This window comes from Panthera uncia (genome assembly GCF_023721935.1).
Source record: "Panthera uncia isolate 11264 chromosome C1 unlocalized genomic scaffold, Puncia_PCG_1.0 HiC_scaffold_3, whole genome shotgun sequence".
Lineage (NCBI taxonomy): Eukaryota > Metazoa > Chordata > Mammalia > Carnivora > Felidae > Panthera > Panthera uncia.
The window spans coordinates 4,495,437-4,522,069 of record NW_026057584.1 but is presented as its reverse complement, the minus strand read 5'-3'; the positions used below and the strand labels follow the sequence as shown (position 1 = coordinate 4,522,069).

General features: G+C 49.4%; 1 protein-coding gene across 1 annotated transcript in view; it reads right to left on the bottom strand.

The window, feature by feature from the left end:
- IQCA1 (IQ motif containing with AAA domain 1) overlaps nucleotides 1–26,633 on the bottom strand; it is a 147,056-nt gene that overhangs the window by 97,151 nt on the left and 23,272 nt on the right. The window contains exon 7 of the mRNA XM_049614464.1: nucleotides 22,193–22,398. Within this exon, the coding sequence (XP_049470421.1) occupies nucleotides 22,193–22,398 (206 nt within the window). The remainder of the gene's footprint in view (nucleotides 1–22,192; nucleotides 22,399–26,633) is intronic.

Genomic DNA, 26,633 nt, shown 5'->3' with positions numbered 1-26,633 from the left:
GAAGTCGGACGCTCAACCGACTGAGCCACCAAGGTGCCCCTACGTTCATTTTAAGGTAAGAATTCAGCTTTGGGGAACAAAGTATAATTCGTATGAAATTAAGTACAATTTCCAAAAGATAGAATTTAAAGTTATTCATCTAACCCTTTGCCTAAAAAATATTCAGAAAGATCTGAATGCGATCGCTAGATGTGCAATATATCATGTACCAAGCCCCAGAGACACTTGCGTATCACTAAGTCCGATTACTCTTGGACTATTACAAAAGAAAGAAGCGGGAGGGGCCACCAAGTCCCCGTCCCTGCCAGAGAATTAATCTCGGTGATGTTGTCTTGTAGTTGTTCTGGGGTTGGACATCTGCAGTCGTTGGACATTTCTTCCAGCTTCTTCTACCAGTCCTGCTCTTGACTCTGCCTGCACAATCAGGATTATTTAAGGGGACGAGGCCTGCACCCATCACACCTGCTCTCCCCCAACTGAGCTCCCACGTGGGCTTCACATGTGTAAAGCCATCGCACTGTTTCGTCCTGGCCCAACACTTAATTCTCACTCTGCCCCACCCCCATCCAAATCCTTGGTCCACGATCCTCGCTCACAATCCTGTCTTTGGCCCGACGCTGTGCCCAAGCTTCTCTTAGCCTAAGACAGAAGCTCCTGCCTGAGACACATGGACCCCAAGCCCCGAACCTGGCCCGAGGTCAGGGGCGGCTCCTGCCCACTCTTGACCTCCACAAGGGCAAGTGGGAAGTATCCTGTATTTTCTTTTCTACAGATAGTGTTTGGCTGGTATGAGGGTGGCTGAGGCAATGGCATTGCCGTGTCCTTTTTTTTTTTTAAGCTTCTTTATTTATTTTGAGAGAGGAAGAGAGGGAGGGGGAGAGAGAGAGAGAGGGAGGGAGGGAGAGAGAGTGAGAGGCAGACTAGAGGGAGAGAGAGAATCTCAAGCAGGCTCCATGCTATCAGCACAGAGCCCGACGTGGGGCTTGAACCCTCGAACCGTGAGATTGTGACCCAAGCCAAAATCAAGAGTCAGACATTCAACCGACTGAGCCACCAGGCGTCCCAGCCATTTCCTCCTTGTTCCTGAAATACTTGTCCACCTGGGCTTCGTGGCGTGGCGGCAGGGCCAGAACTGGGGTGGAGAACTTGCCCGGACGCCCAGGCCCCGACATGGCCTGTCCAGAGCTGCCACGCACTGTGACCCAACTCAGCTCGGGCCACCTCAGTGCGCACCTCACAGGCGTCTCCCGCTAACAGCCCCAACCCGTTCTGGAAAATGAGAGCCTCCACACAGGATGCCCGTGTCTCCTGATCTTCAACGGGAAGGATTATAATCTGTGACAACCGTGACCCCGTGCCCCCAACTGGTTGTTCCCCCGGGGAGGCAGGGTCATGGCAGCACGCTGGGAAAAGCACCCTGTCGTTTCCCGAAAAGAAGAGAATTCACGCTTGGACACGCCAGGCGGTGCCGGTTTCCCTTCGCAGTCTGTTTTCCCGAAGCAGGAAATGGAAAAAGATCTTTTGTCAGCCGGGAGCCCTGTTTGCTGAGAAGATGTGGTTTTTCCAGACTTAAAATAACTGCAGGGTGTGTACTTACAGGTCTTACAAATATTCTTTTAAATATTTCCTCACGCTGTATTTTATCAGTGTGAGGACTCTGCTCCTGGACATGTGCTGGTTCTCCGGAAGATCTCCAGAGACCTACTGCCAACAGGAAGCCCTGGGCCAAGAGCCGAGAAAGGAGACTCAGCCCGACGCTGGCCGCTCCGCCCGTGGGAGGCACTGGAGACCCGCTCACCCGTGGCGCCCACACGTCAGCTCTCCTCTTCCTCCGATGCCTTCACCATTTTGACTTTACGGGTTTTGACCAGTTTAGGTGAGGAGTGGAAGCCAGATGTTGACTTGAATTTCTTCAGCTGCTAGTGAGGCTGACACTTTGCCATGTGCCCCGTGCATCTGCGTCTCGTCCTTTCTCGGATCCACGTAAGTGGCAGAAATGACAACAGCTCACAAGACGCGTGTCGCACGGAGGTTTACACCGCGTTTTCACACCTGCCTTTCACAAAGTACTTTCTCATTTCGTCCCTACAGAAATTCTGAGATACGCATTTCCCTCCACTTGGCGAAGGAGGAAATTTGAAAATGCGAGAGTTCAAGCGATTTAGCCTAAGGCAAGTGGTTCCGGAGCCCGGATTCCGACTTGAACTCGAACCTGTGTCTGGATGCGCAGGGCGTCCCCACTCATCACAGCCACTTGCTGTGTTTGCGTGAATCCTTAGACAACGGATTCCTAAGACTTCCACGGTTGCCCTGGATACCCTCCTGCCCCCAACGGTTCCGCTGTTAGGAATCCTCGCAGAAGTGAAGGCAGAGATACTCTGCTATGCACTGTCTGTACTAGTAAAAACTGTAAATAACAAAAGCTACGATCAAACCCTGCAAATAAGCACCCCTGGGGATTGGCTATATAATTATGGTGAAGCCTCAAGGTAGAACTCTGCTTCTGGGCCCGACTTCGCCTGTTCTTTACCTGTTCGCCACGGGCACCTTATACACACTCAGAGCTCTCGCAAAGACCAGCTGCTCTATAGGAATGGCGGAGATGTTAATGGTAGAATATTAAGGGGGAAGACCAGGCTGGGAAGTGATATGCGTTCTAGAAAGAAAAGGGGGTAGGCGGACAGCCTCAGGTGTGGGTGTTTCGGTCCGCAGGTGCATGGAGACCGGCGAGCAGTGACACAGGCTGTGTCCCTGTGTGCACCTAGGTTCACACACAGCTGTGGGAATGGATGGGGGAAGACCAGTAAATTCTTCTGTATGCACTTGAGTATTGCTTTCCGTGCCACAGCGTATAGGAATTACGTTGGTAATTAAATAAAACAACAAAGTAAAATAAATTACATTAAACATACAGGTCGTATTTGGCTGGTTTCCTTTTTTTTTCTTCGAGTTTTTTTCTATTATTTATTTATTTTGAAAGAGAGAGAGAGAGAGAGAGAGAGCACCAGAGAGAGCAAGCAGGCTCCGTGCTGTCAGCGCAGAGCCCTACGTGGGGCTTGAACTCACAAACAGTGAGATCATCACCTGAGCCAAAATCAAGAGGCGGACGCTTAACCGACTGAACCACCCAGGCACCCCTGGTCGGTTTCCCTTTCTGTCTTATTTTTGGATTTGACTAGGATACACATTTCGTAAATTTTACCGTGGAATCAGTCCAATTTTCTTTGACAATATTTTTGTTCCTAGAAGTCAGAAAATTGTGACCTGTGTCTCAGAGAGTTAAGTTCTCCATTCTGCTTTCTACTTCCTGTTGGCCTTAATAATTAGGTCAATCTAGTTCTTGTAACTATGTCGTTTGCAGTCTTATTACTTCTGGTCACTTAATTTATCATACACTATTTCCATCTCTGTCTGTTGCTTCCTGGGCTCTCCAGTTTGCTCTGTTGATCCACGTTTCTGCTCTTACATTCGTAGAATGCATTCACCTTATTTTTCTTTATAATAATATACTTGAAAACAGAGTGCCATTTGTCCTGCCCTGTTGGTGTTCCCTTCTTGTTTTAATCCTAATGACTTTAATAGTTATGTTTGCAAGTTCAATAAATCATCCTGTTGGGATTTTAATTGGAACTGCGGTCTATCAATTATGTGGAGCAGACACGTCGTCTTTCCGTTGGACCAGGAGCATGGTGAGTCTGCCCGCTTATACGAGCCTTTTTGTATTCCTTCCTTTTAACACTTACAGCCTTCTTAGACTTTCACATATTTTTCTTTCATATTTAGTCTATCGCCGATTTAAAAACTACGCTGTGCCACTTTCTTTAAAATACTTATTTCCTTTTAATGTCATACTGAAAATAATTTATCTCATGGAACTAAGTAATATTAGGGGCAAAAGCCATCCATACTGTCCTTTCCTGAGAAGGCCTGCAGCGTTTCTTCAAGTGCATGGCCTTCTTTTGGTTTAAAAAATCCTGGATGTTTCACTCATTCACGCACTCATTTAGAACTTACTCAAGTGAGTATCTACAATGTGCCACAGACACTTTGAGGCAGTGGGAAAAAGCAGTGAACAGAACATATGAAAGTCTTTGCTTCTATTCAGCTTACATTTTATTATGCTAAGAATTAATTAAGACACAGAATCGGAAGCAGGCTCCAGGCTCTGAGCTGTCAGCACAGACCCTGATGTGGGGCTCGAACCCACAAACCGTGAGATTATAACCTGAGCCGAAATCGGACGCTTAACCCACTGTGCCACCCAGGTGCCCCTCCGTTTTTAAATTTTAAAATAAGAAGGGGGTATTTGATTTTATGAAATGATTTTTCTGCATGAGCTGAGACGATCACATTGCTTTTATTGGTATTACACAACACTGAATTTTCTTAGCACTTAACTATTTACGTTTTTGGGACTAGACACTGGCGGTCTGATTTCGAGCCACTTGGAAATCTAAAAAGTACTGTCTGAAATGACAACTGAGTCAGAGACAAAAATCAAAACGCAAACGGGTTGGAGATGGACAAGAAAATCACGACGTGTAATTCAAAAAATTTTTTTTAAATATTTATTTTTCAGAGAGAGAGAGAGAGAGAGAGAGAGAGACAGCAATACAGAGTGTGAGCAGGGGAGGGACAGAGAGAGAGGGAGACCCAGAATCCAAAGCAGGCTCCAGGCTCTGAGCTGTCAGCACAGAGCCGGACACGGGGCTCGAACTCATGAAATGTGAGATCATGACCTGAGCTTAACCAGATGCTTCACCGACTGAGCCACCCAGGCGTCCCACGACATGTAATTTTTCCAAAGTCCTCCAGAATAAGGGTCCAGCACCCAAATCGCATGCCCCTAATTTCCCTTCCCCCAGATCCTGCTGGAAGCCCCCACAGAGCACACACCTAGGGCAGGTCTGGGAGCTAAAATTCCCAGGGAGGGGGCTCCTGCCACGAGGTCACAGCACCTGCCCTGGGGAGGAACAGGTCCCCAGGCCAGGGAGCCCCAGAGTGACAAAGGAGCCACTGCAGGGTCATGACCCGCCTTCGGATTTTAAAGGACGACCCTTCCTCTGTGTGGTGGACAGACTGTATGCAGTCCCTGTGTTCGCCGTCTCCCGGTGTTCACACCTTTGTGTGTTTCCCTCCCCTTGAGTGTGGGTCGGACCAGCCGCTGGCTCGTAACCCACGGGACACAGCAAGCAAGACGGCGGGATGTCACTTCTGTGAGTGCCCCACGTGTCTGTAGACTCCCTCCCTCGCTGGCTTTGATGAGGCAAGTTGCCAGACCGAGGGGCCCACCCCCCACAGAGCGGGGGACGACTCTGGCCAACAGCCAGCAAGCCCTGGGGCCCTCGGTCTGGCAGCCCCCCAGGAACTGCACGCCGCCAGCTGCCACTGGAGCTTGGAAGCCGAGGTGACCCCGTCTGCAGCCCTAGGGGACCCAGGGCAGAGGACGCAGCTAAGCCCAGACTCCGGATCCACAGCAGCCGCGAGACGCTCAGTGGTTGTGGTTTCCAGCCACCAAGTCTGTAAGCCAGACTGATATGGTTCTGCAGCGATAAAGAGCGAATGCACTGTCATCACGTTGAGACAGATTCGGAGAGCAAGGGTGGTCGCAGGAATGAGTCAGGGGGCCACGCAGTCTAGGTTAGGGCTGACGCGGCTCAGACCAGGCCCGGTGGCAGCAAAGACGGAGGCCTAGACGTGGTGGGTTTGGGGCATATTGTGAAGGTGAAGCCAATGGAATCTTCTGACGGACTCGAATATGGGCTCAGAGAAGGAGAGGAGTCAGGGTCATGCCTCAGGGACGGGCAGGGGGGGTTCTCCATCCGCTGGGGTGTGAAAGGCCGTGTGGGGACAGCTCTCAGGGGATGAGGTTCTGGGCACACGGACCTGAGAGGTCCCCCAGCCAGCTGATACCAGGCGGGACCTCCACGTCTCTCCGGGCGGCGGACTCACACTTGGGAGTCCACGCAGCTCGGATGGGACGGAAAGCCACACGCCGGATGAGAGTTCCAGGGAGACAGGGAGGGGACGGGAATGCAGGCCTGGGCCCTGGGCCTCCGCTTGTGAGCAGGTGCGAGAGAACAGGAGGGAGAGCAGCTCGTGGGGGGCTCCTAGCAGCTGTTCGAGCCCTGGACCCTCCCTCTCTTATCAGATGATGGCACGGCCACTTGTATGATGTAACCTCATCCTGACCAAAGTGAGCCTCCACAGACGGGGTGGGGGGGTGGGTATTGTTGGACAAAGCGGATGATTTCACGGAACCAGCAGAGAAGACTTCAAGTCAGACAGACTTTCCAGCTGGAAAAGATGGACTGCCCGGCCCTCGGCAGGCGGGTGTGTTCCCTACGTCGGCTGCTGCTTCTCGCCCGTACCCTGAACGCCTTGAATGTGACGAACTAGGGTGGTTGAAAATGCAGTGTAATTTCTGGATAACCCGATCCAGTAAACGTACCGAGATGATTTGCAATGAACCTTCCATACTAGTGGAATTACTATTATTCTTTTTAAAATTTTTAACGTTTATTTACTTTTGGGAGAGAGAGAAAAAGAGAGAGGGAGAAAGAGCATGAGCAGGGGAGGGGCAGAGAGAGAGAGGGAGACACAGAAGCCGAAGCAGGCTCCAGGCTCCGAGCTGTCAGCACAGAGCCCGACGCGGGGCTCGAACTCACGAACCGCGAGATCATGAGCTGAGCTGAAACCAAGAGTTGGATGCTTAACCGACTGAACCATCCAGGTGGTTGGGGTTGGATGGACTGAACCATCCAGCCCCAAAGGAACTGTTAACACTCATGGGCTCAGAACTTGATATCATTGCCTCTTCTAACGCATCCAACAGTCTTACGAGGTAGGTACTGTTATTGTCAGTGGTTTTCGGACGAGAAAACCCAGGCTTTCGGTGACTTGTCCACGCAGATCTGCTCCAGAGCCTACGGGCTCAGCTCCACTGAGGGAGCCACGCGCGAGCCACGTGGAGCTGGGAGGTCACGGGAAGCAACTGTTGGTTTAGGTCCCAGTAAGAAAAACATAAAATAAAGCTTTGGACCCAGTAAAGAGGCATCTGGTGGCTGGATGTATCGTGAAAATAGTATTTTCCTGGAAATGACGAAAGTTGGGGCCACAGCCGCTAATTAGCTGTGTGGCGTGAGACAAAACCTCCGTCACTATGGGGACCTGTTTCGCTCGCTCTGCCACACGGTGTAGCTGAACTGGGTTTGTCCACTCGGTTGTTAAAAACAAGCATGGTGTGCCTCTTAGACCATTTCTAAAGTTCGTCTCAGCTCTAGAAGCTCTATGATTTATACGTGACAGGAGTTGGCGGCGAAAGGCAACGCTAGTTTCCTACAGAATCTATTCCGTGATTGATGTTACTTTCTTATAAAAAGATACTTGACATAGCGATCTGACTTTATGTGCTTTTATTGAGGAAGCTTGAGGAGAAAAACACCCGTGCCTAGCAAATGGGGTTTGCAGAACCTTTGGTAAAGTTAGGGCCTATTAAAAATTTATGCATATTGTCAACAATTCTTGCACGAACGGGAAAATGACCAGTGCTACAGTTTGCAGTGATTTAGAAAGGAGAACTACGAAAATGATAAATATTTCCCTTGAGGTCTGACACTGTGCTTCAATGGGTCCCACCGTTTCAGACTCCCAGGACAGAGATTTATCTGTGTTTCATCAAGTATGAAAAATATATGGGTGGAGGGGTTTCCGGCTGGTACTCCCCCCCCCCGCCCCCCCCCCCAATCATCCAGTTACCTCCATTAATGTCAGCAGGCTCATAAATTTCTCCTGTGTTCTAAAGAAAGCAGCTTGTACCCCTGCACAGAAGCCTCCAAAATGTCACTTGCTGTCTATAAATTCACTTACACTCAATAAAGGCAATTGGCTGCACATGGGCCTAATTACCACGGTCCTCCTTGGGAAACTGAGGGGCTCACCATTTCTCAAACGAGAGGGGGAAAAGAGTGGTGTGCAATTACACAGTGGCACATCGCGAAATCTGATTTATTCACTGGTGTTTCTCCTTGTTAGCGGGATATTACAAGCAGTTCTCACTCAAGACGGAAGTCTCCTTCCCGATTCGGAAGTAATCCCTTCGCTCGTGCTTGAATCCCATAGGAGCCTCCCTGCCCAACCCCCTGCCCATTTGTATTTTATCGAAAGAAACAACATGCTAGTGATCACGTGATGGATCGGTCTGATTTCGGTCACTCTCCCGTTGGGGAAATGACCCCACGTGGCGTCCTTGCACCTTTCTTAAATATTTGCAAAGGAATATTTACAAACACCTGGGCAAGGGCAGACCGCTTGAGGAAGGAATGGAGAGATTTCGCACTCAGATAGGCTGCCCTCGGTTTCTGTTCACACGCTCCTGGTTCAAAACCCCGACCATGGTTCATCCACATTCCCTTATCTATCTCAAGAATCCAGAAAGCCTGGGAAAGTAGTCATAAGAGGAAGAGTGTACGTTAGCAGAACAGAAATGCATGGTTTAAACTCATTTCTTATGCGTTACTTTTAAAAAGAAATAACCATGTACACACAGCAATGGAATGCATTACAGAAAAGGGTAGCTTTAGGGCACAAAGATTAATTCTGCGGGTTCTCTGACCTTATTGGATCAAATGGAAAATATAAATTTATGAAGCATGAAGGCAGGATAATTTCTGTCCGGAGCAACACATACATGGTGACATATGTCACCGTAAGACACAGAAATGAAGGGCTGGCTACAACAAACCTAAAGGCTCTGTATCCAAAGAACAGTCAGTCCTCTGTCATGACGTATTACACGCACCATAAAGCAGACGGCCCAAAGTCGTCTGACTTTCCCGGGTAATAGAGACTCAGTAGACCTGAGGGCTTTCACATTCCCAGGATAATTTTGGTTTTAATTTTTTCAGTGGTGCTCTGCCACTCCTTACGGGGGCTCCCTACACGTCCCCCTTCCCTAGGCAGAGGGTGGCAGTAACTTTGGCCCAGAGCCACTCAAAGTACCGCCCCAGGAACAGAAGCATCAGCATCCGTTTGGAGCTTGTTAGAAACTCAAAACTCTACACCAAAAACGCAGGCAACAAAAGCAAAAATAGACAAGGGGGGTGACATTAAGCTAAGAGGCTTTTGTGCAGCAAAGGAAACAATCAACAGAGTGAAAGCCGACCTAACAAAATGGGAGAAAACGTTTGCAAGTCATCTATCTGACAAAGGGTTAACACCTAAAATATATGAGGCGTTCCTACAACTCAATATATATTAAAAAATATGTACCCTGATTTAAAAAAATGGGTGAAGGAACCGAACAGACATTTCTCAAGCAGAGACCTACAGATGGGCGATAGGTACATGAAGAAATGCTCAACATCACTCATCATCAGGGAAATGCAAATCAGAACCACAATGAGATAGCACCCCGCACCTGTCAGAACGGCTGGACTCAGAGATGAAAAATACCAAGAAAAAGGAGGCCTTGTGCATTGTTGGTGGGAGTGTAAATTGGCGTGGCCATTGTGAAAACACGTTCCCACTTTTGGGAAACGAGCTGAGGACGGCACGGTTATATGCACACGAAAATAATAGAAAGTATATGCATTGCTCTCTGCCCTCAGTTCCCGGCATGGACTCGTAAAACCCTCGTAATTTCCTAATTGATCAGAGCACTAAGAGAATCCTTTGTTCTAATATTTGGTCTTTGACCCCAGTTCCTCGCACAGGGCTCGTAAATCTCTGGGTGACAGGAGTGCCTTTTGTTCTGCTGAAACAATGTCTGGGGGGGGGCTGCTGAATGGGGGCTCGTCAGGAAGAAGACCGAGCCATGATTTGAGGCTCGGGACTTTCAGTCCCGCTGTCTATTCTCCAGAGAGCAGAGAAGGGATGGAAATTGAGTTAATGATCAATCGTGCCTGTGTGATGAAACCTCCACAGAAGTCCTCAAAGCACAGGGTTTGGAGGTCCTCCGGTGAACACGTGGAGGTCCTGGGGGCGGTGGTGTCCCTTCCCCGGTCCCTTGTCCCATACGTCTCTTCCATCTGGACGTTCATCTGTCTCCTTTCACAATAGACCAGTAGACCTCAGGGTTCCCCGGAGTTCTGTGAGCCATTTTAGCAAATTATGGAACCCAATGGGGAGTCCTCGGAACCCCAATTTACAGCTGATCAGTCAGAAGTACATAGAGGTGAGAACCAGAGACCTGTGACTGGCACCTGCAGGGGAAGAGCCTTGTGGGACTGAGCCCCCAACCTGCGGGCTCCGGCACCGTGACCGGGGGACTGCGCTGAACTGTGGGGCGCCCAGCGGGTGCTGAGGAAATTCCTCCACATGTGGAAAACCCACAGCCCTGGTGTCAGCAGTGAACGAATGCTCGTGGGGGTGATAGTAGTGTGTGGTAGGGGAGAAGCACACAGGAGGAAGTGAGTTTTTTTTTCTTCCCCACCCCCGTGTTCACTGCAGCATTATTCACGAAGGTCAAGATATGGAAACCGACTAAATATCCGTTAAGGGATATCTGGATGAAGAAGGGGGGGCGGGGCGCCTGGGCGGCTCAGTCGGTTGAGCACCCGAGTCTTGATTTCGGCTGCGGTCCGGATCTCACGGTTCGTGAGTTTGAGCCCCACCTCGGGCTCTGGGCTGACAGCGCAGAGCCTGCTAAGGATTCTCTCTCTCCCTCTCTCTCTGCCCCCTCCCCTGCTTGCTGCCTCCCTCCCTCTCTCTCTCCCTCTCTCTCTGCCCCCCCCCCTGCTTGCTCCCTCCCTCTCTCTCTCTCTCAAAAATAAATAAACTTAAGAAAAGAATTGGTGGTATATACATACAACAGAATATTATTCGGCCAGAAGGAAGAAGGAAGTCCTACCATTTGCAACAACATGGAAGGACCTGGAAGACAGTCTGCCGAGTGAAATGAGCCATGCACAGACGGTCAAAGAGCACACAATTCCACCTACATGCGCGACCTAAGATAGTCAAGCTCATAGAAGCAGAGAGAAGAATGGAGGTTGTCAGGGATGGGCGGGGGGTAAGGGAGAAACGGGGTGGGGTTGGGCAAAGGGCACAGAGTTCGGTTCTGCAGACGAGCAAGCCCCAGAGACCTGCCGTTCAGCCCGCAGCTTGTGGTTGCAAACGCTGCATTGTATCCTTGAACATTTGCTACGAGGGTAGATCCCATCTTAAGTGGTTTTATCACACGTACAAAATGATTAAGTAGCAAGAGTGGGAGGTAATTAAAATAAAAAAAAAATGCAGACCATCAGTTCCACTTCGCCACTGGTGGTGATGCAGGCTCCGGCTTGCGAGGCAGTGCGGTCCGGCCCGATCTTAATTGTGACATTTAGCTGGACCTTCAGGCACTCTCTGCCTATTAGCTCAGCTCAGCTCCGCAGGTGTATTGCACCTGCTGAATGCCAGGCCCTGTGCTTGGTCGGGAGAGGACCAAAGGAAGACATCACGGCCGTGTCCGCCGAAAGCTTGCGGTCTAGCGGGACAGACGGAGAAGGACAGCACAGTGGCAGGCACAGTGGGGGCCGGGAATATAAGCTGGAGTGTCCGTGGTCCACGGAAAGGGACTCTGTCCGCCGCGCCTTCACCAAAGAGCCTCAGGGCCCGTCTTTCAACATGACTCAGCACCTGGACAGACCGCGGGTGCCCTTGGCTGCTGGGTGCCCTTAACTTGATTTAGCGTGACGACGGGCATATTACACACGATGTCACGTGGGGGGCGCACCTGTCCCCGAGGCCTCGGTGGGCAATGCCAGGCGCTCAATTTCTCATCCCACCTCTTCTCACGCCCTGTGCTCGACCTAACATATTTTCCACCAAAACAGGTGGCAGGAAAGTCATTCGCCTCCTGCTATGAGTAACCTACACGTGTTCACAGCTCCTCTCGGGACCACGGCTGCCCCTGAGGATTTGCTGAAGAGAGAATTCCAAACAAAGAGCCCCTGACGCACCCCCCTGTGTGTGACCCGCCCTTTCGCCGTCCTCCGGAAACTTCTTCCAATCTGAAGGGCATGTGTGCTCCAGGTTGGACACTTGGGAGTGTGAAGGGAAAAAAACAAGCTGTGGTCCCACTACCCAGACGTATCTGCCGTGCCCACTCTCATGGTTTCTCTTTGGACGCCTTTAAAAGTCCTCAGAGGCGCCAATTCCGAACCCCTGCCCTGAAACCAGCTCTGCTTTTACAAGGTGTTCACGCTTCTGCAAGTTTCACACAGCCGGGTTTCAGTTCTGCCAGCAAACACCCAGGTTTTAGCCTACTTCTCTGAGCCCCCTCTGAAGCCTGTGAAGTAAGTGGGGCCACGCCACGGCTCTCGGGTCCCACGGTTCCTGTCTCTCTTTCTCCCCCCTCCCTACACAGAACCATCACTGCGCTCACCGTGCAGGTGAATCGGAGGAGAAGAAAGAGAAGGAATCAGAAATAAGGAAAGCCCTGGGGTTTCCGGGTGGGACCTAATGAGCCACAGGGCCTCGGATAACCTCCATCGTTTCCTACAAAAATGACACTTAGCTGCACGATGCAGTCAAGACACAGAGCAAGGTTTCTGCTTCTGGAATGCTCAGAACAAGGAGACGCGCTTGGTGTTGTGGGAGCATCACGGCTTTGGGAATTCGGAGACCTGAGGATGAATTCCAGCACCACCCCCCCCTCCTCCCGCCATGAGCCATGGGTCCCGAGGGAGCCACTGTTGCTGCCTTTCTAGGGCTTGGGATCTCAGAAGGGCACCCGTGGGAAGCAGCCGGTGTGGTGTCTCTTGTAGGAACAGTGGAGAGGCACATGGGCCGAGCAGAGAGGACCTGCTTCTGAAGGAGTCAATCCTGGTGGAAGACGGTGTGGGCCCAGGAGCTTAGGATATCTGGGGGGGTGGGGGGGCACCGGAGGCCAGAGTGGGAGAGACCCGCACTGCCCTCTCCGCGTGGGCAGGACACTCACTTTCCCAATTTCTGCTCGTGGCCTCGGGCTCTGCTGGGCAGAGGGTATGGTCACACCAGTCCTAGAGTCCCCTCCAGGGTGAGTTCCCGGAGCCTCGACTGGCGTAAACTAGGGTGGGGGGGGGCGGCGAGAGAAGAGTCTCTCTGGGTCCACATACCTTCAAACGACCAGGCTTAACTCGCGGAGCTGTAAGCAAAAGGGAGGATTTTACCGCATTTCAATCGTATCTTCATTTTAAAAAGGAAACAAGCAAACAAATAAAACAATCCCCAGAACGAAGCATCCCAAGACCTCTTCCAGAAAGAATGCGCACTTGCTGGGGCTCTGCAGGCATGTCACCCCCGCGCCCTGGAGGCTTGACGCGCATCCCACACGGTCTAACTTGTGTTTGCCTGCCCTGTCATGACCCCCTTAGCCTCGTCCTCACTCCAGCCCTCGCAGCCCTGCCTCTCCCTGCTCCGCCGCTGGCCAGGCTCTCTTTCTAGAGCTTCCCAATGCAGCACTCTTGAAAAGACACCTCCCGCTGTGACGACAAAGGTCCCACACCCCGGGAAGAAAGCTGCAAATTCTGTGTCTGGAAAGTGATGGCCTACCTCTGTGCTTGAAGTAATTCTGGCGGGGGTAGCGTGTGCCACACAATGTTGCAAGGATTCCATATGTATTCATCTGTGTTATCCTGCCTGTGAGGTAGGGCTATGAATAGCATTTTAAGATGAGGAAACGGAAGCACAGAGAGGTTAAGTAAGTGGCTCAAGGTCACGCAGCACGTAAGTGCCATAGCTGGGATTTGCACCGATGCTGCTTGGCTCTCTAACCTCTACTCCTGCATACGTGGGTAATGTGAATGTACATCATCGATAACGCCACATAATAAGGTCAAAAGGTAGTGGCTGTGTCTGCCACATTCCCGGCCTGGCTCACCCTGCTGAGGATGGGGATCATCCCAAGCCCCCAAGACCTCTTCTCTGACTCTTCCCTTCTGATTGTGTGTTGGCTTGAATGGTGGGGTAAGCCTACCTAATTTATACTCTTCTAGATTCCCTATTATTGTCATAATCGTGACATGTGGAGCGCCAAACCCCAAATCTGAATGCATTAGAATAAATAAAATTATTAGAATGAGAAAATTCACGACCCTGCACGTGCTCGAGAGCTCATAGGCGGCTTGCGGCCACCGCCCGGGACCGCGCGGATCCAGGCCGTCTCCAGCACTGCAGGAAGGCCGACGGGACAGCGCTGGTCTCGAGGGACCCAAGGTGCACTCTGTCCTTCATCACGAAAGTCACCGGTGAATGCAAAGCAGAGTGCTTATCTCACAGCCGTTGAGGGCTGTGGTCGGCTGAGTCACGGTTCCCAAAGATACTGGGTCCTGATCCCTGGAGCCTGTGAATGTTACCTTATAGGGAAAAAGGGGCTCCGTAAGTGTCACTGAATCAAGGATGTGAGACAGGGAGATGATCCCGGGTTACGCAATCAAAGGTGTTCTCAGGACAGAGGAGCGCGGGGAGATTAAGCACCCGGGGGAGAGGTGGGGGCGGTGAGAGGTCACAGCGGAGAAGGGACAGAGCCACAAGCCAAGAAATGCCAGCCGCCTCCAGAGGCAGCAAGAGAGGCTGAGAAACAGACTCTCCCTGGGGCTTCCGGATGGCGCACCGCGGACCCCTTGAATTCACACGTCCGATTTCCAGAAGCGGGAGAAAATAAACTTGTACCAGTTTAAGCCACCGTGTTTGTGATCATTTGCCACAGAAGCAATGGCAGGTTAATGCAAGGGTTACATGCGTTAGTGTGTAAAGTACTGAGAATTCCCGGCACTGAACGGACGCTCAATAACTGGGAGCCTCTGCTTGTTGTTGTTATCATTTCAGATGAATAACACACCTCAGGTACCCAGTCACCAAACGGTTCTAATTGCAAGGGAGGCCAGTGGTGAGTTAGGGCAAGGAGCGCTCGCAAGGGCAAGGGCTCTGGGGGCAGGACTGAGGGTTAGGTGGAGGAAGCCGTGTTCCCTGGATGAACAACCAAAGCACCCGCCAGCTGAGCCCGTGTTTCCAAGATTGCAGTATTTGCCAAAAACTGCTATTTCGAATGGTTCGGCCTGCACAGAGGACTATAAACACAAGTGGCTCAGTTTCCAGAAGATTCTCGGCTCCTGGAGCCCAAGTGTGAAGCGACGGGAAACACAGCACAGGAGGGGGCGTCAAGGTGAACCCTCCCCCCTGCTTCACGGGTCGGGGAAGGAGCCCGAAGAGTAAGTGGGGGAGGGGGAGACAGTAGCAGCCACATTGTTCCCACGACTCCGTATCCGAGAAAATCCAAGAGAGTCAAGTAAAGGGCTGCTGCAAATAACCTGAGAGTTCACTCAGCTAATGGCGCAAATTATATAAAATATACGACTAACAGCACGGAGAACACAGTGAGTAATATTGTAACAACGCTGGGTGGTGACAGATGGGGACCACACCTGTGGCGAGGGCTGTATAATGTACAGACTTGTGGCATCGCTGTGTTGCACACCAAACTAACGTAGCGTTCTATGTCCACCGTACTTCAGTAATAAAACAATAAATCAGTAAGCAAAATATACAACTAATAACAGTAGAAAATACTACTTGGAGAAAATCTTATGAAATACAAAAACACCAAAAAAACCCCGTAACTCTGGGGCCCCGGTATTGCCTCTGTGCTGCCTCATTAACCCCCACAACCCCAGGCAGCAGGGGTGGTGACCGCCTCGTACAGGTGGCCAGGGTGGGGCTCAGGGGCACCCGGGACACAGAAAGTGAGCAGTGGGATCTTTCTTTCTTTTCTTTTTCTTTCTTTTTTTTTTTTTTTTTTTAACTTTTATTTTTTGTTGAGAGACAGACAGAACACGAGCAGGGGAGGGGCAGAGAGACAGAGGGAGATGCAGAATCCGAAGCAGGCTCCAGGCTCTGAGCTGTCAGCACAAAGCCCGACGCGGGACTCGAACCCACGAACCACGAGATCATGACCTGAGCCGAAGTCAGATGCTTAACTGACTGAGCCACCCAGGCGCCCCTATGAGCAGTGGGTTCTTAACGCTGCATTATTTATCATTTCTCTCCTTCCCTGTCTTTCCTCCTCTCTCTTTCTAGCTTTCTTACAGGCCAGCTACAAAAAATCAAAGGCAAATGGTAACTCAGAAGTCATTATTGCAATAATGTATCCAAAACAGCTTTAGTATCAGTAACACACATGACTACATTTTAGAAAATCACTTAAAAAGATGATGTCACAGAGAGAAGCGGATACAAGTCAGGGGGGTTCACAGAGAGGATGCTGCTGAGAAAACCCCAGTTTTCAACCCCACCCCCCCACCCCCATTAATGACATAGGTGCAAATGGAAAGATTACCAAGAGCACTTTTCTTTCCTCAATTTGACAAAAGATTAAAAAGGTAATAATCTATGCATTCACTAGTGTGCCCACCTCATAGAAGGCTAACCAAGCGCTAAAAACATCGTCTGGCAAATATCTTAAGGACGTGGGAAAACCCAATGTTACCTTTTAAAAAATTTAAAAAGATTCGTAAAGTTGAAATTAAGTACACGTGTGAGGGAAAAAGACGCAAGGAGATTTAGGGAGAACTTTTACAGTGGCGACCTTGGCGAGCCGGGATCAGGAACAATCTAAATCTTCCTCTTTAAGCCCCTCCCCACCTCGCACATTTTCTACACGAGCATGTGTCACTTTTAACGTTGGAAAAACAGGATTCCTTTAAAGTAATGTGAAAACTGAGTGAAAAAACAGATCCTAGTATAACTTGGCAGCTGTAAGTATTGATGAAATGAGCTCCGAATACATATTCTAAATCGTGGGCGTATATATAAACTGTAACTTCTGGTAATTTTTCAAGTTGTCATTTTGTGTCCTGTTGGAATTTTGCTTGAGGATGGGTCATGTTTCATGCTTCAAAAGACAATATTTGCTTTTTATTTGTCTTTGATTTAAAAAAGCAAGGAAAAGGATTTTTATCAAAGTCAATCAGTTAAATGTAATCCAATTAGGAAAATAAATTTGCCCTTGACCTTACGTTACTTCAAAAAGAGGGGTCTTTATGTCTTTGGGAGTGATGCTCCCCATACCCGTGGGACCCTAACTCGGTCTCCAAACTGTCAGGCCAGTGACACCCGGGTGAACTGCTCTCAAGGACTGGCCAGCGAGGGCTGGGTCTCCAGAGGAGCCACGTCCCCGGGAACAATGGAAGGGGCCCTTCCCCCCTTTATTTATTAAAAAAAAAAAAAGGGTTCTAATTAAATTTTTTTTTTAACGTTTATCTATTTTTGAGACAGAGTGAGACAGAGCATGAACGGCGGAGGGTCAGAGAGAGAGGGAGACACAGAATCTGAAACAGGTTCCAGGCTCCGAGCTGTCAGCACAGAGCCCGACGCGGGGCTCGAACACACGGACCGCGAGATCATGACCTGAGCCGAAGTCGGAAGCTTAACCGACTGAGCCACCCAGGCGCCCCAAAAGGATTCTAATTATAAACCAACATCATATCACCCAAAGACTCAATTCTTCTGAAGTTATGCCTTTCTACCCAAATGTGCACAATGGCACAAAATCATCCCAAGTGTAGTCGCTCCGGGCACAATTGTGTAATTGGCCAAGCACGGAACCCGGCGATCCCATCACCTGCACAATTCACCTCTTCCACGTGGAATTCATACACCGCTCCCTTCTCAGCGCCAGGAAGGTCCTGACGGGGCTCGCCCGGTGGTTGGCGGAGGGGCATGTGAGCGAGCAGGTGGTCACAGGACGGGAGAAGCAGTAATGACCTGACGTCCAGGTCTCGGCACCCCGCATCTTTAACAGCCCCGCGAAGTAGGTGTGAGTCTTGTCCTCATATCACAGATGAGGAAACTGACCCACGGAGACGAGGACTCAAGGCTGCACAGCCATCTCCAGTCTGTGTTCTTAATCGTCCTGCCAGCCGTCAGGGGCAGGGATGGTGGGTGTGGGGCTGGGCAGAGCTCAAGCGGGAGACAAGGAGGAACTTTGAAGGGAGACCCCTCAGGGAGGGTTTCGTGGAGTCTCGGCCCGAAGGAGAAGTTAGTGAGGCAGAGGGGAAGGGCGGGAGGAAGCAGGAGAAGGTGCATGAGTGGGGACACCGCCTGAGTCCTTGAGGCTCACCCTTTAAGGGTCTCCATGAAGGAGGGGGGCCCACGTGGAGATCCCAGCAGGTGGCTGAAGAGAATCTGGGAACATCTGCGTGGTGCCTGTCTTCCTTCCCCGTGCAGCTTGGTTGGAGGGGGTTGGAGGGGGTTGGAGGGCAGTGAGGAGGAGGGGCCTCGGTGGGTGAGGGTCCGAAGGAGCCTGCCCGGGCCCTGAGGCTTGGGCAGGACACCACTCGTGCTCTGGGGGGACACGGAGTTCCCAAGAGAAGCGGCATCCCAGCGAGGCCACGCTCAGAAATGAGAGGCCAGGATTGCAGGTGCCCAGCGATCGAGGGCGCGTGGCAGAAACCACAGGCTGCGGAAGGAAGTCCCGGGGACCAAGTGGGTGGTCATTCCTCGTTGGACCAGGTGACTACACTGCGAGCCTATGGGACAGGTGACAGCGCTGACCACAGCATGTGCCCAGACGCTGTCACACTCGTCCGGCCCCTAACTGTCAGCATGAGGGTTGAGCTTCCCTTCGTGGTCAGGTGCCCTAAGGGGAAGAGAAGTGGGAAAGCATTCTTGATAGGCATGTGGACGGGCTCCAAATGTACTCAAAACAGCCCGAAAGACGCTCTGTTAAACCGGAAGGCTCGGAGTCACCCACACCCGGCAAATTTAAGCTTTTCTTAGACTGTGTGCAGGAGACGGGGCGGTCCGAGGGCGAGGTTAGAGGCAGGAATACTGGGCTTTGCTATCTGGAGAAGAGAAAAACGTGCCTTTTTTAAGGACTGAAAACACTGGTATCTCTGCTGATGGAATGCCGTTACATTTTTAACAGCTTTACTGACGTATAATTGATACATGACAAACTGTCCCTTATGTGTACAGTTTGGGAGGTCTGGGCTCTATATATGCCCATGAAACCATCACCAGAATGGAGAGTAAGGAGGGAGCCCGATAAAGAAAGAAGAGCATATGTGCACATATGTACCACCCTCTGTTAATAGCGGTATTCACTTCTTTATGATCATTACCGGCACAGAATTAACACAGCCTCAAACTCCGCACTTTAAATATGCTTTCACTGAAAACGCCCCAGTTTGCTATAACGTAGCCTTGGTCAATAAGGTATAAAAGGACAAGTTCACAAATTTATTCAATTTTGAATTTTTAAAAATCATCAGCATTTTCAAATTGTATTTCTTTTCATTTTTGAGAGACAGAGAGAGACAGAGTGTGAGCAGGGGAGGGGCAGAGAGAGAGAGAGAGGGAGACACAGAATCCGAAGCCGGCTCCAGGCTCCGGGCTGTCAGCACAGAGCCTGATGCGGGGCTCGAACCCACGAACTGTGAGATCATGGCCTGAGCTGAAGTTGGCTGCTTAACTGACTGAGACACCCAGGCGCCCCAAATTGTATTTCTATAATAAAGGACAGAGCTTTCCAATCAAAAGCAATTGATTGCTTCCTTTGTTTTAAAAAATGCTTGGGGCGCCTGGGTGGCTCAGTCAGTTAAGTGTCCAACTTGGGCTCAGGTCATGATCTCATGGTTCACGAGTTTGAGCCCCGGTCAGGCTCTGTGCTGTCAGCTCGGAGCCTGGAGCCTGCTTCGGATTCTATGTCTCCCTCTCTCTCTGCCCCTCCTCCACTCATGCTCTGTCTCTCTCTCTCTCTCTCTCTCTCTCTCTGTCAAAAATAAATAAACCTTAAAAAATATATAAAAAATAAAAAAATGCTTTATTTATTTTTGAGGGAGAGAGTGCGAGTGGGGGAGGGGCAGAGAGGGAGGGACAGAGGATCTGAAGTGGGCTCCGTGCCGAGGTCAATGAGCCCGATGTGGGGCTCAAACTTACAAACTGCACAATCATGATCTAAGCCGAAGCTGGACACTCAGCTGACTGAGCCACCAGGCGCCTCGAGCATTAAAATAGTTTTAAGAATTATTTATTTTGAGGGAGATAGAGAGTTAGGGAGGGAGAGAAGGAGGGAGGGGCAGAGAGAGAGAGAGAGAGAGAGGGAGGGAGAATCTCAAGCAGGCTCCGTACTGTCAGTGCAGAACCCAATGAGGGGCTTGAACTCACGAAACAGGAGATCATGACCTGAGCTGAAGTTAAGAGTCGGATGCTTAAGTGACTGAGCCATCCAGGCACCCCACTGAATTGCTTTCTTTAAAAAAATTTTTTTAAAGTTTTTTAATTTATTTTGAGAGAGAGAGAGGGAGAGAGAGCGAGAGCGAGAGAGAGAGAGAGGCACAGAGAGATAGGAGAGGGAGAGGATCCCAAGCAGGCTCTGCACTGTCAGCACAGACCTTGACATGGGGCTCGAACTCACAAATCAGGAGATCGTTACCTGGGCCAAAGTCAAGAGTCGGACGCTTAACTGGCTGAGCCATTCAGGCGCCCCTGAATTGCTTTCTTTGAAGAAAGTTTGTTATGAAATTTAAGTGTTGAGGAAACTATCAGAATGCCATACAAATTTAACACGAGTAGTTTACGACGGCCGCGTATCTCTAAACCTTGATGTACGTGTGATATCTGGTGCTGCAGAACACGTTACATCAGAACTTAGATGCACGTGTATGTCGCCACTGTTTCTGTGGGGAGGGGACCAGACGTGGCTGCCCTGGGTGCCTCTGCCTCCAGGTCTGCCACCAGGCTGCAGACCATGAATGTGGTCTCATCTGAAGGCTCTCTGGGGGAGAATCCACGTGCAAGGTCATCACGTGGCTGTGATGGAGGTTGGTTCTTCCCCGACTGCTGGATCGAGGCCCTCCGTTCCTCCCCGTGTGGGACTAGCCCACAACGTGGCCGCTGACTTCTCTCAGAGCAGCGAGGGAGAGAGCCAGAGAGAGGGCAAGAGAGGCAGGCAGGAAGGCAGTGACACCCCATCACTGTGGCTCTGTTCTTCCTTCAGAAGCGAGTTACAGGTCTACGTCACAGTCAAGGGAAGGACATGACGGCAACAAGAGGTGAAGTCGCTGGAGGTCATCTCAGAGGCTGAGACATAAATACCTTTTAACGGGATTCTCTGTTGTCAACAGTTAAAGTCTCCGGTTCTGAGAAGCCAACCAAAGTTGGTGTCTGAGCGTCTCTGAACCCGGTACGATGTGGCACAGCTCCCCGTAAAGGAAACAGATGGCCAAGTCTGGCCTCCGCGGCTCCTGGGACGGAGCACTACAATCTGCCCTCTTTTTCTCCACCCCCACCCCCCCCGCCTTGAAATAAAGCAGATTTTAAAACTGCTTGAATTAGGCTGCCTGCAAAGTGTTTGTTCCGCTGTGTGGAAACTTCTGTGCTCCACGAGTGTCTGTCCTAACCACGTGTGATTCTCTAAAAACGAAGACGTTTCAAAAACCCTCTTTCGTAAAGCAAGCTTTAAGTCAGTTAACGTTTCACGCAAGGGCATTAAAGAGGACCCTTCACGCAGACCCTGGGGCCTGGTCCCCAGAGCTGCTACCCACCCAGCATTTCAAGGAGGCCCAGGGCCCCGGTGTCAGGTCACCGATGCAGCAGTTGCCTCACAGAATTCTGACAGAGAAGGGCTGTGACTGAGAATCCCAAGCTCATACAAGGAGACGGGCTGGCCAGATCCCAGGACCTGCTTGTGACTGGATCCCTCGGCTTCCAGCCACACGTGGCCCAGGAAGCCCCACAGCGTGGGGCTGTGTCATCTACCCATGACGTTCAATTCCATGTGGTCACAAAAGTACCATATGGACCTTATTAAAAAAAAAAAAAAACCCAAAACACCAGCACAAAAAGCAATCTCATTAAAAGAAAAAAAAGTTCGTTCCTGAATTCTTAGCCCTGACATTCCGCTTTCTAAAATGAAGCTTAAAACTCCATGAATCAGGGGGGGCCTGGGAGGCTCAGTCGGTGAAGCTGTCCAACTCTTGGTTTCAGCTCAGGTCGTGATCTCAGGGTTTGTGGGTTCGAGCCCCGCATGCTGACAGCATAGTGCCTGCGTGGGATTTTTCTCTCTCCCTCTCTCTCTGCCCCTTCTCTGCTCTGTCTCTCAAAATAAATAAATTAAAAAAAACCCATGAGTCTATCTACAAGGACATGCTTCTGTGCTTACAAACATACAAGAACCTCAACCCCTACAGAAGAGACCATCGGGACACATCACCGGGCCGCTCGCGCTTACCTGCATTCGATGAACCAATGCCGAATCTGGTCTTGAAGGTTCTCCTTGATATCTGGACCTTCTATTAATTTCAGATCATCCTTGATTGTGACCAAGGCTTCTCTGTATTTCTCTTCATGCTTCATCTGCACCTCATTCCTCAGGGAGGTCACCTTTTCAGCCTGGATTATGGTGGCACTGACTTCATTAAACAGGGGAGGTGGATTCTGAAAACACAAGATCATAAAGGTTCTCATGCCAAAGAACACCAGACACTCGTGAAATATGTCGATGTCTCTGGTGGCGTCTTATCAAGGCATACAAGACATGCACACAGAACGAAAGAATCATGGCTGGCGGGCGGGTCTTAAGAAGTGATTCACCACCGTGGGGAGGAAAGATGGGGATCACTCCATACCATCTGCCAGCTGGGGGAGGTTAGCTGGAAAAAAAGCATATTCAATAAATACGACAAAAAACTGTTCACACTATGGAAAGTCACATGTTTCCAAATCTTGGTTAATGGGACAGCAAAGATTATAGAGGAAGAAAGTATTTGAAGCAAGTGGAAAGTTTGGGTGCTCCGATTGCAAGAAAAACTACCCCCAAACCAACTCTGCAAACATCCCTTCGGTGGTTAAAGACCTCCCAGGGAGGAAGTTCTCCGCTGACTCCGGACATTCACCCTGATAGTACATCTTGTTGCTACAATGTTCTGCCTTAAAATCTGCTGGTTAGCAAGTCAACAGAAGTCTGGCTAGGGAGTGCCAATCAGATGCTCAGCACTGCTCCAACATCTATGGGGTGGTGGTGAGAGAAAATACACAATCACCTTGAGGGGAGCCTGGCTGGCTCAGCCCATAGGGGATGTGACTCCTGATCTCAGGGTCGTGAGTTCAAGCTCCCCGTTGGGTGCAGCACTTACGTAAAAAAAACCAAATCATTTTGAGACATAATTCCTGCTCTTTAGGGTCCTCTAAAATGGAACTGGCAGGAGTAATGGATGACATGGTAGGGAACAATGCCAGCCGCCCTAACGACGCTTTGCAACATGGGTTTGGATGGAAGTTTCGGACCAAAAAGGGACTTGGAGAAGGAAGACGCCACAGGGCAGTGGTACCTGCAATTACATCCCTGAAGCTCTGCTTCCTTCACAGATAGAGGATCTGAGCTCTAAGCAGTTCAGAGAGTCAGCCCAGGCCAGAGAGCAGATAAAGGGCACACTCAGTGGTCTGCGGGAGCCAGCCCGCGACGGCTCATGAGAGCCAATTGACCCATTTTCTAGAATTTTGCAAGCTGGCTGTTACATGCATTGTTCATTGTGAGCATTTTAGAATGCTAATTTCTATAAACTTATAATTAAGTAAATTGCGTTACAAAGCCCTCAATACTCAAAACTCATCACTTCCTAATGGTCTGACTGGGTGTTACTGTATCATCTGCGCTCTCGGCATTATGTATATCTGCCCTAGCACCACGGTGAAAATACCACATAAAGTGTGCCACGGCACCGACGTGCCCAACTGCGCTGTATGGGTTAGCGGCTCGAATGGGCGATGGGGATATTTACACTGTGGAAATGAGCAAATGCTCCCGAAGTTGAAGCAGAAGTTGCTCTGATTTTTGTTTACTCTTTTTTCTTGTGTTCAGTTTTCATTTTGCCGAAACACGCCCATGAGCGTAACTTGCAGACTGGAAACGTGCAGCCGTGAATCTGCTAAGTACTTGCACTTTGGAGGTGTTTCCTGGCGTCCCTCCCACCTTTGGCAGCGACCTTGGAGGAAACTTCCAGCACGCAGAGCCGCCCGTGACTGGCTTGTCGGACACGGATGTTCCTCGTACATAAGTTCTTCTCCCTCCTGCTTTACCCTTGGAGCTCTGAACGTTTATCAAAATGCGTCCAGGCGGGGACACTTACTCATTCATCACACTCTCCATTTGGTGGGTCTATTCACTATAAAAAATTGCGTCTCCGACTCTGAACATTTCCCTGCTATTATTGCCTCTTCCCCCATTTCTCTCTCTGCAATAAATGTTAGATAAAATTGCCAGGCCACCAGATCTATCTTCTGCTAGGCTGAACTTTTCTCCTGTATGTTCCATTTCTCCTTTATCTATTTGTGTTGTGTTATCGGAGGTTTCCTGAACATTATCTTCCAGAACTAATTTGATTTTCAGTTATGTCCATTGATTAATTTGGATTTATTTATAATTTTTTAAAAAGTTTACTTAGAGAGAGAGAGCATCCTGGGAGGGAGGGAGAGAGAGAGAGAGAGAGAGAGAGAGAGAGAGAAACCCAAGCAGGCTCCAGGCTGTCAGCACAGAGCCTGACGTGGGGCTCGAACGCACGAACCGTGAGATCATGACCTTAGCCAAAGTTGGATGCTTAACCGGTGGAGCCACCCAGATGCCCCTGGGGAGGTTCTTTTAGAGGCAACGTATCCTCAAATCTACTGGTGACTTATTTATCCACATTTTCTTTTTTTCTTCAAAATTCTGGAGAGCTTAAAAAAAAAAAAACAGATTCCCAGTTTAATCCTGGGAGTGAGGAAGAATCAAGAAACTAGCAGTTTTGGAAAATCCTCAGGTGATTCTGATAACTATCCAGGCCAGGGTTTGGTAACCTGTAGCCCGCAGGTCAAACCTGGCTCAAATGCATGTTTTTGTGAGTAAAGTTATCCTGGATCACAGCCGAGCCCATTTATTTACATATTGTCTGTGGCTGCTTTCGTACTACAAGGACAATGTTGGATGGTTTGTGCCAGAGACTGTCTGGCCTGCAAAGCCTAAAATGATGACAGAGAAGGAGGAGGGGGAGGAGGAGGACGGGGAGGGGAAGGAGGAGGAAGGGCTGTTTAAAAGAAGCATCACAGAAGATGATGCACGTATCATTTCCTGAATGAGTACACCCTCACTCTACAGAAGTAATCCCTCAACTCTTAAAATAATCCGGCCAGGCGGGTATTTTTATCATATAAGAAATGGACCACAGAGGCTAATTAACTTTCCCAAATTCACACAGCTGGCAAATGGGAGAGGTAGGAAACAATCAATCCCTGGCTTATCTGATCCAAAGCCATGGTATGGGGTTTGGGACAGAAGCCTGGATGTAAGTTGAGGCTCAGCCATTTGCTACCTCTAGGAGTTTGTAAAAGGCATTGACACTGTTAAGGTTTAGTTTCCTCCTCTTTAATGGGAACAGTATCACACTGCGAAGACTGAGTGAAGCGCCCTATGTGAGATCCTGTTACAGAGCCTGGCATCACGTGAGCCCTCGGTGCATTCACTGTGGCCGCCGCCATATCAGCAGGTGCACCGATGTCTAAGTGTGTGAAACCCAGGAGTGCTAGGGGGTTACCATATAAAGAAAATTTCAGGGGTAAGAGAAAAACATTGAAGTTCATTTCAAAAGCTTCAAAACAAATACAGGATAAAATTCAAACATGGAACAAAATTTTGCCTTGTTTACAAAAGACATTAACAACATTACAAATTTAAATTAATTAGTTGGAAAAACATAATCTTAAACACTCAATTGATGCTATATACTAAAATAAGCTCCAAATGGGTGAAATAGTTAATTGTAACACGTATGCACATAAGTGCGCACACACACACACACATACACACACACACAATCTCTGAGAAATACCTGTGAACCTCTGGGAGTGATTTGTCAACTAGAAATACAATCAAGATGCTGTTAGAATACAGCACCCACTCAACAACACAAAGTCAGTGAAAAAAGATGAAAGAAATTACACATATAACACTTTAAAAATATGCATTGAAAAGTCTAAGGAAATAATCCAATTGTCTGAGTTAAGTATAATGAAAACATACTTTTATGGTAGGAAAAAAAACCCCAAAACCACTTTATAAGTGAATCTGGAATGAAAATCATAGGATCACTTTAAAGAACAACGTTAAAAACAAATGATCTAAATTTCCTTGCTACGCGTGTGCTCAAATGCCTGACTCTATATTCCGTATCTTGTGCCAAAACAGATAGAAATTTCCTTTATTTAATCATTTTAAAAAGTACCCAATTCTTGTATTTTCCAGGTGATATTTTTTATTCCTAGTATGTATATTTTCAACGTATGAAGTAGAATCTTACAATTCACATATTTTTACCTGATCTCTTCAATGACTATTAAAAAAATTTTTTTTAATGTTTATTTATTTCTGAGAGAGACAGAGACAGAATGCGAGTGGGTTAGGGGCAGAGAGAGAGGGAGACACAGAATCCGAAGCAGGCTCCAGGCTCCGGGCTGTCAGCACAGAGCCGGACGTGGGGCTTGAACTCACGAGCTGTGAGATCATGAGCTGAGCCGAAGTCAGACGCTCAACCGACTGAGCCACCCAGGTGCCCCACTTCAACGACTATTTTAAGTTCACTGTGTCCGTGAAGAGGTTAAAATAGATCTGTATCCCAATTTTTTTTTGTCTGCGATGAATG